This window comes from Takifugu rubripes, chromosome 18 (assembly GCF_901000725.2).
Source record: "Takifugu rubripes chromosome 18, fTakRub1.2, whole genome shotgun sequence".
NCBI classification, from domain to species: domain Eukaryota; kingdom Metazoa; phylum Chordata; class Actinopteri; order Tetraodontiformes; family Tetraodontidae; genus Takifugu; species Takifugu rubripes.
This window is the reverse complement of record NC_042302.1, coordinates 9,822,203-9,834,813: the sequence shown is the minus strand read 5'-3', so window position 1 is coordinate 9,834,813 and position 12,611 is coordinate 9,822,203. Positions and strand designations below refer to the sequence as shown.

Genomic DNA, 12,611 nt, shown 5'->3' with positions numbered 1-12,611 from the left:
ACATAATAACATCAGGAGCAGAAGAACCTGCTCCTCTAACTGGGATCATGGTCCTGAATCTGCCGCCTTCGCCAGCGACCCTGGCGGCTCTGAAGCAACCGCGGAGACTCATTTCCCGGAGGTTTCGTTTCTGGGGAAAGCGCCGCCCGTTCCAGACCCCGCTGACACGGTCGGGAATGCTCCCTCTCTGGCCCCGCCTCCGCCCCTGGCCCCTCCTCCGTCCCTGGCCCCGCCTCCGCCCGTGGCCCCTCCATGGTCCCTGGCCCCTCCCTGGCCCCGCCTCCGCCCCTGGCCCCTCCCTGGTTCCAGGTCGAGCCGGGCCCTGTCCTCACTGGAACTCCCCTTTCTCTCAGTTCACTTTCGGGAATCTCCGCCCCGCCTCCGTCCCCCGGGCTCCCCTGTCACATAAAAGCAACTCACCGCACTTCGTCTTTGATCTCGTCTCTGTTGTCGGGCTCTGTGTCTCGTCTCGTGAGCAGTTTTGATCTTTTGTCCCGTTTCTCCTCGCGCGTGCACCATGGCTCAGATCAACGCGTGCCTCAAACGTGTCTTCATCGTCTTTAACATCTTCTTCGCGGTGAGTTGACGCTTAAAATGGCGCCTGTTTGTTCTGGAAGTCCCGGACTTAAAAGTGCGCAGTGACCGTGAGCGCGTGAGCGCGTGTCCGCGGCCAACTTTGTGTCTTCCCGTTTAAACTGGACTTTAAACGCGCACGTTTGTCATCCACGCGGGTTCAAAGGAAGGAAAAAGTTTTGGGAAAGTTTTGTGACTCTTTTGGCCCTTAAATGGACCTGATTTGGGTTGGACGCCATCTTGTGTAGCTTTACAGCTTTATTGGGGACTTTTGATACACGTTTAAAAGAGAACACCTAAACTTCCCTAAAACTATTAAAGCTCAAATTCAGAAGTTCTTAATCAGGGTTAAATGAGGCTCTTGCTCACATCTGAGCTGAAGAAACGTCGCAACCTTTGGTGTTTTCAGTGACGCAGATTCAGAAACGGCCCAAATCTTTTACCTACATATTTATTTAAAAAAAAAAAAACGTTTGCACGATCAACGTTCATCTTTATAACTAAAAAGACGTTTTTAAGGATGACCTGGACGGTAAAAATAATTGAATAGTAAAATACAAAATGTTCTGACGTCAAAGTGACGTGACGTCATAGTGGCAGTTGGTTCTGGGCCGGCGGTCTGAGGCTGTGTTGTGTTCCAGGTGGTGGGGGCGGTCATCCTGGGGCTCACGCTGCTGTCCCAGGTGGTCATCAGCAGCCATGGGGGAGACCAGGTCGCAGGCCGCACTGCCGGCCTCATCATCCTTTACATCATGGGCAGCGTTACCATGGTGATCGCCATCCTGGGAGCCTATGGGGCGCACAAAGAGAACCGAGTGTGTCTGATTGTGGTGAGTACAGGCGCAGATCCCGGAGGAAGACTGGAGTTCCACAGAACAGCTGTTCACCTGTGTCTTGCTGTCTTGGGCAGTTCCTGGTGTGTATGGTGATTGGGAGTCTGATCACACTCCGTACTGGGATCCCTGCTGTCATCGCCCGCTCACAGGTGGCCACGCCCCCTCGCCATTCAACTGACTCGCTAGCAACCTCGGGTGACTGACTCTTGTGTGTGTGTGTGTGTGTGTGTGTGTGTGTGTAGATTGAGGGCCTGTTGCGTGAGAAGTTCAGCGAGCTGGTGCCTCTGGACAAAGCCCCGTCAGATGTGAGGGTCATGGCTGATGAGCTGCAGAAGGAGGTGAGGCCCTTTCAGGACCTTTGGGGACCTTTCAGGACCTTCCCTCTTCAGACCAGAGCCCCTCTGATGGGAGCAAACTCCGGGTCTGTGGGACATGGACAGGCCTGTTGAGCAGGTTCCGCCAGATTTTTGCTTCCATTTGTATCTCCATCAGCTTTCTTCTTCTGTGGTGTTCAGCTCCACTGCTGTGGCCTGTTCAGTTACAAGGACTGGGAGGGAGAGATCCCAGACTCCTGTCTGTGCAGAGACGACACGGAGAGCGAGTGTCAGCAGATCAGCTACAGGGTGAGACGTGCACGCACGCACACACACGCACGCGCACACACACACACACACGGCTTTAAATTCTAACCTCTGTGTCGTGTTCAGATGACCTTGATGTCAGAGTCCATCTACAGCAAGGTGAGTTCTGGCACTTGTGTTTCTCTTTGTTTGATGATGGCGTCTAAGGTCACGTGACTTCCTGTTGCAGCCCTGCTTCCCCATCATTGTCTACTTCGTCCTGCTGGTTGCTGACATCATGCTCGCTGTGATCTTCTCTCTGGCCGTTCTGGCGGTAAGACTCTGAGTTTGAAGCCAAGCGAAGGATGTTGCATTAACTAGTTGTCATTTTTGTTGTAACCTGAGATTATACGTTGAACAAAAAGCAGGAAGTGACGTCAACGGTACCTTAGCTTGATCCTGTCGGCGCACCTTTTGCTGACTCCTCCCCCTGTCGTGCAGATTCTGGGCGTGACCCTGTCGTCCATCATGATCCACCAGATGAGGTACCCGGCCCGAGCCCACGCCGTCCTGACGGTGCCGGCCATCTTCACCACGGCCCCGCCCAAGTACCAGGAGCTGCAGTCTGCTCCCCTGTACTAGCGCTCCTGGAGGAGCCGGAGGGTTCTGGTGGTTCTGGGTGGTTCTAACGCCTCGGCTTGGAGGTCTAAAGACTTGTTTGTGCTGCTTTGGCCATAATCAGATGTTTTTCTATTGTGATGTTTTCTGTTCCGGAACCTCGACGATCAGCAGTGTGGGCTCGGAATATTTAGATGAGGGAACTCTTTTTCACCTTTTTCTTGTTACTGTAACTCCAAAGATTTAATTAAAAAAACAACTAAAACTGATTCTTGACTCTTTCTGGAGCTCATACTGGGTCCAAGGTAACCAACAAATGGAACCTTTGATTGGACGACCCGGAACGAGGCTGCTGCATATTATGGGGTTGCAAAGTGGGCGGGGTCAGTGATTAATTATCCAATCAGGAGGAGGGGAGTCGTCACTCAGGACTCATGGTCAGCCTGGACCAGAACCCCAAGGCTGTGTTCCCAGTTCAGCACACTGGGTTTGTATCTACACCGGGTCCCACCTGGGTTCTGTGAGCCGGTTCTGCTCGGGAGTTCCCCTCGTCTCTGTGAACCGGGTCGTGATGACGGGCGAATAAACATGAATGTTTGAGACAACAGGGACAGGAAATGAGCGCGACACCTTTAAAGCAGAATTTCTGTATTATCTTTACAAAAGCATCAACACCAGCAGTTTTCAACATTACATTTCCAAAGTGTGCTGATTTTATTCCTTTAAACCCACAATTGAAACCGATGCGTTACTCTTCTGTGCGTCCAGCTGCAGGAAGCAGCGAGGAGCCACGTTGCTGCTCTAACGAACCTGTTTTTCACTTCTGGATTTACAGGAAACGTTGCTGATTTTCCCTCCATTACAATTCAAACAAAACAGGGAAAAATGACGGCCTCCACTTTTCCAGTGACTCTGATCATCTTCAGCCGGACGGGAAAGAACAGAAGAGCTCAGATCAGAAGTTCACTCCAGACAGTCACCGTTCAGCTTTTTAATTCTTTAAAAGAAAAACTTCCACAGAAACCAATCATGCCGTTTTATTTATGTGAGTGTGTGTGTGAGAGGAACAAAAGGATGAAAGCAGCTGCTCAACATTGACAAACACATTCGGGACTTAAAGTATTAGTTCGTTAATCAATAACTTATCAATATTTAAACGTGTTAAGTCATTTAAGTAAATGTTGGTGAAAATCATGAAAATTGCCTTATCTGTTGATTTTTCTTCAGTTTGTATGAACTTTAGGTATATGTAGCAAGTTTATGGAGATTTCCCGGAATAAATAATAAATGCTAATTGAGTTTGTAATGGAATCATCAACCACGCAAACAGCAACAAGTCTTTGATGTTTACTCAGGTTTTCTAATTTCTCACCCTTCGTGAACAAAAACAGAAATTGATAAATGCTTCTAATGGTATTACTGCAGTTTACTTGCAGTCCAACAGAGGGCGCACTGTGTTCTAATCAATGCTTGTTTGTGTGCGTGTCCTGTCAAACTCTTTTCAATGGAAGGCATAACACTAAATGATGTCACATGTTCTTCTGCAGCAACAACAGAAGTGTGTGTGTGTGTGTGTGTGTGTGTGTGTGTGTTAGCCAGAGGAGCAACACCCCCCAGCCGGTGCAGCCTGTGGCTCATCATCAACGATCTGGACGCCCCTCCTGTTGGATGTGGACTGGCTGGCTCCGTTTCCCTTCATCCTCTCCTCGGCCTGAGCCGTCTCCATCATCCCTGACAACAGACATCCCAGCTCAAACACAACTCTCCCAGCAGGAAGCTCTTCTCTGAAGGAGCTCCAGGACAGCGACGTCACTTCCTGTTTGTCTTACGTTTACAGAGATCCAGGAAGAGCTCCTCGATGCCTTTATTCAACTTGGCTGATGTGTAGTAGTGTTTGGCTCCCACCGACTCTGCGTAACTATGACAACACACCGTAACTGTCACCATCATCATCATCGCATCATCATCATTGCATCATCATCATCATCATCACCTCTCAGCTTCCTCCACTGAAACATGTCTCTCTTTTTCCAAGTCGATTTTATTCCCTGCAGACAGAAGAAACAGACTTAGTCAGCTTTGACCACGTGTGTGCGTGCGTGTGTGTGTGTGTTGGCACCCATAACTCACCTACTATACATAAACAAATGTCATTGCCCAACATTTTCCTCAGTTCCTTCACCCAGTTCTTCACCTTTAAACACAAACAGATGGAACAGGAGTGTGAGGAAGCTCAGCAGGAGCGCACGAGAGTTCGGGCTCGTCACCTTCTGAAAGGAGTCTTCGTCCGTGACGTCGTACACCAGGATGGCGCCGTTGGAGTCTCTGTAGTAGATGGGACCAAGCGCGTGGAAGCGCTCCTGACCCGCTGTGTCCTACACACACACACAGGTATAACCCTACATAAGAGGGGGGGGGGGGGTGGGTGGGTGTGTGTGTGTGGGTGGGTGGGTGGGTGGGTGTGTGTGTGTGGGTGTGGGTGGGTGGGTGTGTGTGTGGGTGGGTGGGTGTGCGTGTGTGGGTGTGTGTCTGTGTGGGTGTGTGTCTGTGTGTGTGTGTGTCTGTGTGTGTGAGTGTGTGTGTGTGGGTGTGTGTCTGTGTGTGTGAGTGTGCGTGTGTGGGTGTGCGTGTGTGGGTGGGTGGGTGTGCGTGTGTGGGTGTGTGTGTGTGGGTGTGTGTCTGTGTGTGTGTGTGTCTGTGTGTGTGAGTGTGTGTGTGTCTGTGTGTGTGTGTGTCTGTGTGTGTGAGTGTGCGTGTGTGGGTGTGCGTGTGTGTGTGTGGGTGGGTGGGTGTGCGTGTGTGTGTGTCTGTGTGTGTGAGTGTGCGTGTGTGGGTGTGCGTGTGTGTGCGTGTGTGTGTGTGTGGGTGTGTGTCTGTGTGGGTGTGTGTCTGTGTGTGTGTGTGTCTGTGTGTGTGAGTGTGTGTGTGTGGGTGTGTGTCTGTGTGTGTGAGTGTGTGTGTGTGGGTGTGTGTCTGTGTGAGTGTGTGTGTCTGTGTGAGTGTGTGTGTGTGTGTCTGTGTGAGTGTGTGTGTGTGTGTGAGTGTGTGTGTGTGTGAGTGTGTGTGTGTGTGAGTGTGTGTGTGTGTGAGGTACCCAGATGGCCAGATTGACTCTCTTTCCTGTGATGTTGAGCTTCTTGTTGAGGAACGATGCCTGCAGAGATAAATTGGGATTATTGATCAATCCTTGCAGATGTGACTGTTACTATGGTAACGAGCAGCGATACCGCTGCCACTCCTGACAACGGTTACTACAGACACGGAGCAACTATTCACATATTTGTACTATTGTACTAAAGAATATATGAAAACGCAACTGAAAGTCAAAGCTGTGGTAATCGTGCACGCGCACATGCACGAGTGTTGTCATGACGCCGTGTCAGATTAACATACTTTGTTCTTTAATCTGAGTTGATGCTGCTCACGTGTCACTAAACTAAAAGGATTTACGCAGAAATCGAAACTTTAACTCTGCCGGGAGGAAAAAACAACAGTTAGAGCTGTGAAAACACAGAAAGTTCAAAGGTCAAAGGGCGTCTGGGTGAACGTTCAAGGACGGCGTGATTTAGACGTCCAGGACAGATGGACGGAGATAAAGACACCAGACAAGATGTCCTGACTCTGATAGGAAAACACGTGTCGGTCCTCCAATGTAGCATGTACAGGAACACACACACACACCCACACCCACACCCACACCCACACACACACACACACACACACCCACCCACACACACACAGGATCAGTGCTCTTCATGGCTACAATCCCACAATGCACCAGGAGGAGGATCAGGGCAGAGTGATGCATTCTGGGAGTTGGTCCCTCTTCCTGGTCTGTGAAGGGATCAGCTGGATCCGATGTGACCGGCTTCCCTCTGGTCATGTGACCGCCCTGCTGGTCATGTGACCGCCCTGCTGGTCAGCACTTACATGACCTCAGCTTCATCCTCCCATCACACACACGTGCACGTGCGCGTGCACACACAGGGGTCTTCACTGTGCTACCAACCCATTTCCTTTATCAGTTCCTTTCATCCCAACCATCATTTTAGGGTTGTTTGGTGACGGGTTATGACATCACTCACTGACAGTTTATAGTTACTAAATCAGACGGATTGAACAGGTTTGAAAATAATTCATCAATTTTCCGTCCTGAAGTTTCCAACGTTAAGGATGCAGGTGCTGAAGAAACCGACAGGCAGTGAACGCAACGTTTCCAACAGCAGGAAGTGGCTGAAACGCTGCCTCTCACTTCCTGGACTTCAGACCCACGACCGCAGTCGGCCGCAGCACTTTCACACCCGCCCCGATTCCACCGATTTCACACACGTTTAAAGCGCCGAAGTCTGACAGAACGGCTGCACATGTGACCAGGCTGAGGACACGGCGCCTGACTGGTCTTCCACGGTTCCGATTGGTCTTCCACGGTTCCGATTGGTCTTCCACGGTTCCAACTGGGCTTCCACGGTTCCGATTGGTCTTCCACGGTTCTGACTGGTCTTCCACGGTTCCGATTGGTCTTCCACGGTTCCAACTGGGCTTCCACGGTTCTGTCCGACTGGTCTTCCACGGTTCCGATTGGTCTTCCACAGTTCTGACTGGTCTTCCACGGTTCCGTCCGACTGGTCTTCCACGGTTCCGATTGGTCTTCCACGGTTCCGACTGGTCTTCCACGGTTCCGACTGGGCTTCCACAGTTCCGACTGGTCTTCCACGGTTCCGACTGGTCTTCCACGGTTCCGACTGGGCTTCCACGGTTCTGTCCGACTGGTCTTCCACGGTTCCGATTGGTCTTCCACGGTTCCGACTGGTCTTCCACGGTTCCGACTGGGCTTCCACAGTTCCGACTGGTCTTCCACGGTTCCGACTGGTCTTCCACGGTTCCGACTGGTCTTCCACGGTTCTGTCCGACTGGTCTTCCACGGTTCTGTCCGACTGGTCTTCCACGGTTCCGACTGGTCTTCCACAGTTCTGACTGGTCTTCCACGGTTCCGTCCGACTGGTCTTCCACGGTTCCGACTGGGCTTCCACGGTTCCGATTGGTCTTCCACAGTTCTGACTGGTCTTCCACGGTTCCGTCCGACTGGTCTTCCACGGTTCCGACTGGGCTTCCACAGTTCCGACTGGGCTTCCACAGTTCCGACTGGGCTTCCACAGTTCCGACTGGTCTTCCACGGTTCCGACTGGTCTTCCACGGTTCTGTCCGACTGGTCTTCCACGGTTCCGACTGGTCTTCCACGGTTCTGTCCGACTGGTCTTCCACGGTTCTGTCCAACTGGTCTTCCACGGTTCCGACTGGTCTTCCACGGTTCCGACTGGTCTTCCACGGTTCTGTCCAACTGGTCTTCCACGGTTCCGACTGGTCTTCCACGGTTCCAACTGGTCTTCCACGGTTCTGTCCGACTGGTCTTCCACGGTTCTGTCCAACTGGTCTTCCACGGTTCCGACTGGTCTTCCACGGTTCCAACTGGTCTTCCACGGTTCCGACTGGTCTTCCACGGTTCTGTCCAACTGGTCTTCCACGGTTCCGACTGGTCTTCCACGGTTCCGACTGGGCTTCCACGGTTCCGACTGGTCTTCCACGGTTCCGACTGGTCTTCCACGGTTCCGACTGGGCTTCCACGGTTCCGACTGGTCTTCCACGGTTCCGACTGGGCTTCCAGTCCACCATAACTGCTCCGCCGGCCCGTCCATCTCAAATGTCGGGCCTCATCAGCACCAGCTACCAGCTCGTTTTAAGCTGAGGCTGTTTCAGGCTGTAATTAACACCTCCTGCAGCAGAACATCAGAACCTGGAGAAGGTATCTGGCACCATCCCCTCTGGTCAGACCCGTCAGACCCGTCAGCAGGTCGGAGCAAACCGTCTTCCTCAGCATGTTAAATGGTACCGGGTTATTTAATACAACTAACTAAAGGTGCCGCGAGGCCTAAAGGTCACACCTGGGGGCAGGTGGCCTCTGACCCCGCTCCCCCGGCCCGGCCCGGCCCGGCCCGGCCCCGGTGGTGCCGCGGGTCCACACAGCAGCTCCTCCGAACATCTCCTCAACCCTCCGCAGACATGGCTCCAGTAATCGGACCCATTGGCTGTCATGGCTCGGAGCCAGCCTGGCCTGGAGTCGCGACCCAGCGGCTCTTACCTGTAGCGTTGTGATGTGTTTGTCGTTGAACTTGTTCTCGCAGTACCGAAGGACCAGCGACGTCTTCCCGACGCAACCTTCCCCCAACAGCACCGCCTTAAACGAGTAGGTCTTCCCGCTCGCCCCTGCAGCCGCCATCGCTGGTGGACTGTTCTGGAGAGCTCCACGGAATGTCCAAAACAAGCTGCGCGGAGTTCGGGGCTGCTAATGCTAACAAACCGCGTCGGAACCGAAGTCCTGCGTAGCTCACATCAGCTTCCGTCTCTGGAAAAACAGCTCAAATCAAGGCGAAACCGCCTCGACAGCATAAGAGAGGCGCACTGGCATCAACGCGGAGCTGGAGGTGGCGCTGGCGGCTCTCACGGTTCGGCTGACGGCCGCTTCCACCGATACGTTTGCTGCTTGTTGCCCAACTAATGGCGTCTGTCTCAGCTAGGAGTTAGCCGGCTAGCTCTTCCGAAGATCGTCTGTGCTATGACTGATGGTCCACTACTCCCTCTAGTGCGAAGTGAAAAATCAACTCCTTTTTATCTAGCACTTGCTCTTTCCCCTGATAAATCATGTTTGTTCTGAAGTTATATTATTAATCACTACTTATTCACTCACAAGCAAGAACACGATTTTATTGCTTTTGTTGTTCTTGGACCATAAGCGCAGCCTGGATGAAGCGGCGAGAAGTACCGCAGAGTGAGAGGTCTCCTCAGCTTTCTCCTCTTTGCAGCGTCACATGACCACATCGCTGCCTGGCGCGGCCCTCGGGTCTGCTGGGGGTTTCTGACGTTTCCCAACAGACAAAAACATTGTTTAATATGATTTCAACTGTGTCGTTTGGGGGAAAATGAGCACAATTGGGAATGAATGGAGGCTGATTTACACGAATGTTATTAAATAAGCATGTGACGGTATGTGTTCTTGTTTATTCCAAGTTTTAAAAGAAGAAACAACTACACTAATAACTACAATGACAACAGCAACAACGAGATTAATAATATTAATGATAGCAATACATTATCAGATGTGGGAATTATTTGGACAGCGAATTAAGATTCATTTCTTCCTTAGAATATTCCTAACAGGTTAAAAAAAACATAGTAAAGGCACAAGCGCATATTGTAGACTGATTTATCTCTGTAGAAACAAAGAACAGTTATTTTCAATGAAGTTATTTATTTTTATGACGTGATTTATTGACTAAAATGGTCGAGATGTAGGACCACGAGTTCACCGCCAGGTGGCAGTGTGCGACTGAATTGAGAGTATTGACATCATATTTGGATTAAAATCTATAAAATTCAAATTTAATTATTGGATACTGGATATGCTATAAAAATAACAATAATAAAATAATAAAATGGCATCCAAGACAGACAGAAATGGCATTTTTGGTAGTAAAAACGGAGCATTTCTATCAGTTTAAATCATTTCTAATGAACTGGTGTCATTAAACTGGTAAAATGCTTCACGACAGCGGGAATCTGCTGGGATTCTTCACGAGTTTGCTGGTTCTTGACAGATTACGGATCTGTGATTAATCAACTCCATCATTGACAATAATAGTTGTGGAATCCGCTCAGATAAGAAACAAGAACGTTACTCTTCCTCCCAAAAAGTAATAAAGTACAAGAATGAGATTCTTTCAGTAATCTTCACGTTCTTTTACTCTCTTAACATTTTCCTGTTTGACTGGAATTGATTTTTTTTTTAATGGTTAAAATTAACTTTGATTCTGAGTTTTTGTATCAACACGCTGAAACACTGCTGTGACCCCCCTCCCACACACACGCACACACACACGCACGCACACACTCCTGCAGTGTTGAAGCACGCGTGCAGTCTGGAAAGCGACCAAACTGCAGCCTTCAACTCGAAGCACCTGAACTTTAATTTCGCCGTTTAAACCCGGATTAAGTTAATCTGATCAGGTTCCGGAGAGGTCGCAGCGCCCTGAAACACACCCTGATCCGGATCCCAGGCTCCGGCTTCTCTCTGCCTTCTCAGGATTTTGAGGTATTTTGGGGAAACTTTTGTCCACAAACTTGAGGCTCCGGGGCGCAGCAGCAGCGGGAGACATGCCGGGGTCTGCGGCTCTCTTGGCCGCATTTGCTGTCTTCACGGCCGCTTCCAGGAGCTCCTGGGTCGGCGCGGAGATGCGGAGCTCCACGCTGCCACCGCCGGGGGAGACCTCCGGGGACCGAGGCGGCTGCCCTGGCCGCTGTCGGTGCGAGGCTGTCGGTCTGCTGCACCGGGTGGACTGCTCGGACCTGGGCCTCCGGGAGGTTCCGGCCAACCTGAGCGTGTTCACGTCATACCTGTAAGTCCGATTTTACTGCCTCTCCGACCAGAACCGCTGAACCCAGAGCGGCTCAGCGCCCCCAGAACAAGTGTGTGTGTGTGCGCGCGCGCGTGCGAGCACGCACTTTCATGTGCGTGTTTGGATGTTGCGCTCTCGTGAGAAAAGGAGCACCTGCCTCGCGCTCCCTCTGTTTATCTGCCCCGCGCGCCCGCGTGTTGGTGCTCAGTGTGTAAAACCTGGGGCAGAAGGAGAACCTCAGAGAACCTCACAGAACCACAGAGAACCTCACAGAACCTCACAGAACCACAGAGAACCTCACAGAACCTCACAGAACCACAGAGAACATTTGAGGCCTCCCTCAGATTTCCAGCTCTCGTCCAAGGCTGCAGATGTTGCCCCGATGTCCTCAGGCTTCGAACAGGTCCAGGAACCTCTGGGGAACAAGGTTCTAGTCATCCCTGCTATGTTCTGAGTGGTTGCAGTGATTCTTCACAGTTCAACACTGGCTCTTAGAGCACTTACGAATAAGGACCTGAAAGAATTTTGGAGAGTTCTCGAGTTCTTTAAGAGGTTCTTTGAGTGGTTGAAGAGGTGTTGAGACGTTCTACACACGTAGAACCTTTGTTAGTTGTTCAGGAAGATGGTTCCACGTGTTCTGGAGATGGTCCCCAGGTCCTCCAGGAGGCATCGTTTATGAGCTGTTGCAGATGTTCCCAGAACTATCAAAGAACCGTCGGTCCTGGAATATTCTTCAGGAGAACCCACAGGTTCAACACGTGTCAAACCTGCTGGTTACCACGACAACAAGTGACCTCATCTCCGTGCTTGTCAGGTCCAGTTTGAGATGCTCAGCAGAACCTTCTTGATGAGATGTTGATGTTCTCTGTTCTCAGCAGCACCGACGGGTTCAAGAACTTCAGTTTTTACAGTTTGTGTGTGTGTGTGTGTGAGTGTGAGTGTGAGTGTACATCGTGGCTCAAATACAAACAAACAATAAAACTAATTCAAATCCAGCAGGTGAGAGTGTGTGTGTGTGTGTGTGTGTGTGTGTGTGTGTGTGTGTGTGTGTGTGTGTGTGAACCTGCCTGTCTTGGCTGCAGTATTAAAGCAGCACAATGTCGAGGATTTAAATTTCACTCTCATTAAAGAAACCTTTTATTCTGAAAAGAAAGCATGAAAGCACTTTCCTTACAGTTGGTCTAAGACAGGCAGATGGACACACACACACACACACACACACACATAGACACACACACACACTCACACACACACACAATCAAAGGTTCTTTGTGTCTTCATTTAAGCTTTAATCAGAAGTTGGACTCAGGTAAACATCAGTTTTCTCTGTCCTGTCCTGGGAGCTGCTGAACACCTGTACTGGTCGTGTCGTCTGACCATTTCTGGATATTCCCATGATGCATCTCTTCACGTGCATGGAAGAGCCTGAGGCTAAAGCTAACATGCTTCCCGACACCGCGCTGTTGTGACACACCTGTAGTATCTGTTGACAGTGGTGTTCTCACTCCGATACTCCAGCCTGCCAGCGTGATGCCACAGCATCCGCCCGTCCACCTGTCCGCCCGTCCACCTGTCCG

The 12,611-nt window shown here is 50.9% G+C and overlaps 3 protein-coding genes across 3 annotated transcripts in view; 2 read left to right on the top strand and 1 right to left on the bottom strand.

The window, feature by feature from the left end:
• Window positions 1-357: 357 nt before the first annotated feature.
• LOC101067360 (tetraspanin-8-like) lies at window positions 358-2,856 on the top strand. Its single transcript, XM_003977152.3, has 8 exons — window positions 358-577; window positions 1,215-1,403; window positions 1,484-1,558; window positions 1,652-1,747; window positions 1,925-2,032; window positions 2,117-2,149; window positions 2,220-2,303; window positions 2,471-2,856. Exons 1-8 carry the CDS (start codon window positions 518-520, stop codon window positions 2,609-2,611), a joined length of 786 nt encoding a protein of 261 aa, XP_003977201.2. The 5' UTR covers window positions 358-517; the 3' UTR covers window positions 2,612-2,856.
• Window positions 2,857-3,221: 365 nt separating this feature from the next.
• Window positions 3,222-9,152, bottom strand: rab21 (RAB21, member RAS oncogene family). Its single transcript, XM_029825398.1, has 7 exons — window positions 8,724-9,152; window positions 5,682-5,741; window positions 4,855-4,962; window positions 4,718-4,781; window positions 4,581-4,635; window positions 4,417-4,505; window positions 3,222-4,318 (listed from the first exon to the last, which is right to left on the bottom strand). Exons 1-7 carry the CDS (start codon window positions 8,859-8,861, stop codon window positions 4,179-4,181), a joined length of 654 nt encoding a protein of 217 aa, XP_029681258.1. The 5' UTR covers window positions 8,862-9,152; the 3' UTR covers window positions 3,222-4,178.
• Window positions 9,153-9,197: 45 nt separating this feature from the next.
• Window positions 9,198-12,611, top strand: part of LOC101073258 (leucine-rich repeat-containing G-protein coupled receptor 5) — a 13,877-nt gene continuing 10,463 nt past the window's right edge. The window contains exon 1 of the mRNA XM_029825395.1: window positions 9,198-11,034. Within this exon, the coding sequence (XP_029681255.1) occupies window positions 10,793-11,034 (242 nt within the window). The 5' untranslated portion in view covers window positions 9,198-10,792. The remainder of the gene's footprint in view (window positions 11,035-12,611) is intronic.

Excerpts from the sequence above, each read along its gene's own strand:
- LOC101067360 (XM_003977152.3), top strand. The coding sequence starts at position 518 with ATGGCTCAGATCAACGCGTGCCTCAAACGTGTCTTCATCGTCTTTAAC. Across the intron at positions 1,559-1,651 it reads CTGTCATCGCCCGCTCACAG|ATTGAGGGCCTGTTGCGTGA; the intron begins GTGGCCACGCCC and ends GTGTGTGTGTAG. Across the intron at positions 2,150-2,219 it reads CAGAGTCCATCTACAGCAAG|CCCTGCTTCCCCATCATTGT; the intron begins GTGAGTTCTGGC and ends TTCCTGTTGCAG.
- rab21 (XM_029825398.1), bottom strand. The coding sequence starts at position 8,861 with ATGGCGGCTGCAGGGGCGAGCGGGAAGACCTACTCGTTTAAGGCGGTG. Across the intron at positions 4,636-4,717 it reads CATTTGTTTATGTATAGTAG|GGAATAAAATCGACTTGGAA; the intron begins GTGAGTTATGGG and ends TTCTGTCTGCAG. Across the intron at positions 4,506-4,580 it reads TCAGTGGAGGAAGCTGAGAG|TTACGCAGAGTCGGTGGGAG; the intron begins GTGATGATGATG and ends GTGTTGTCATAG.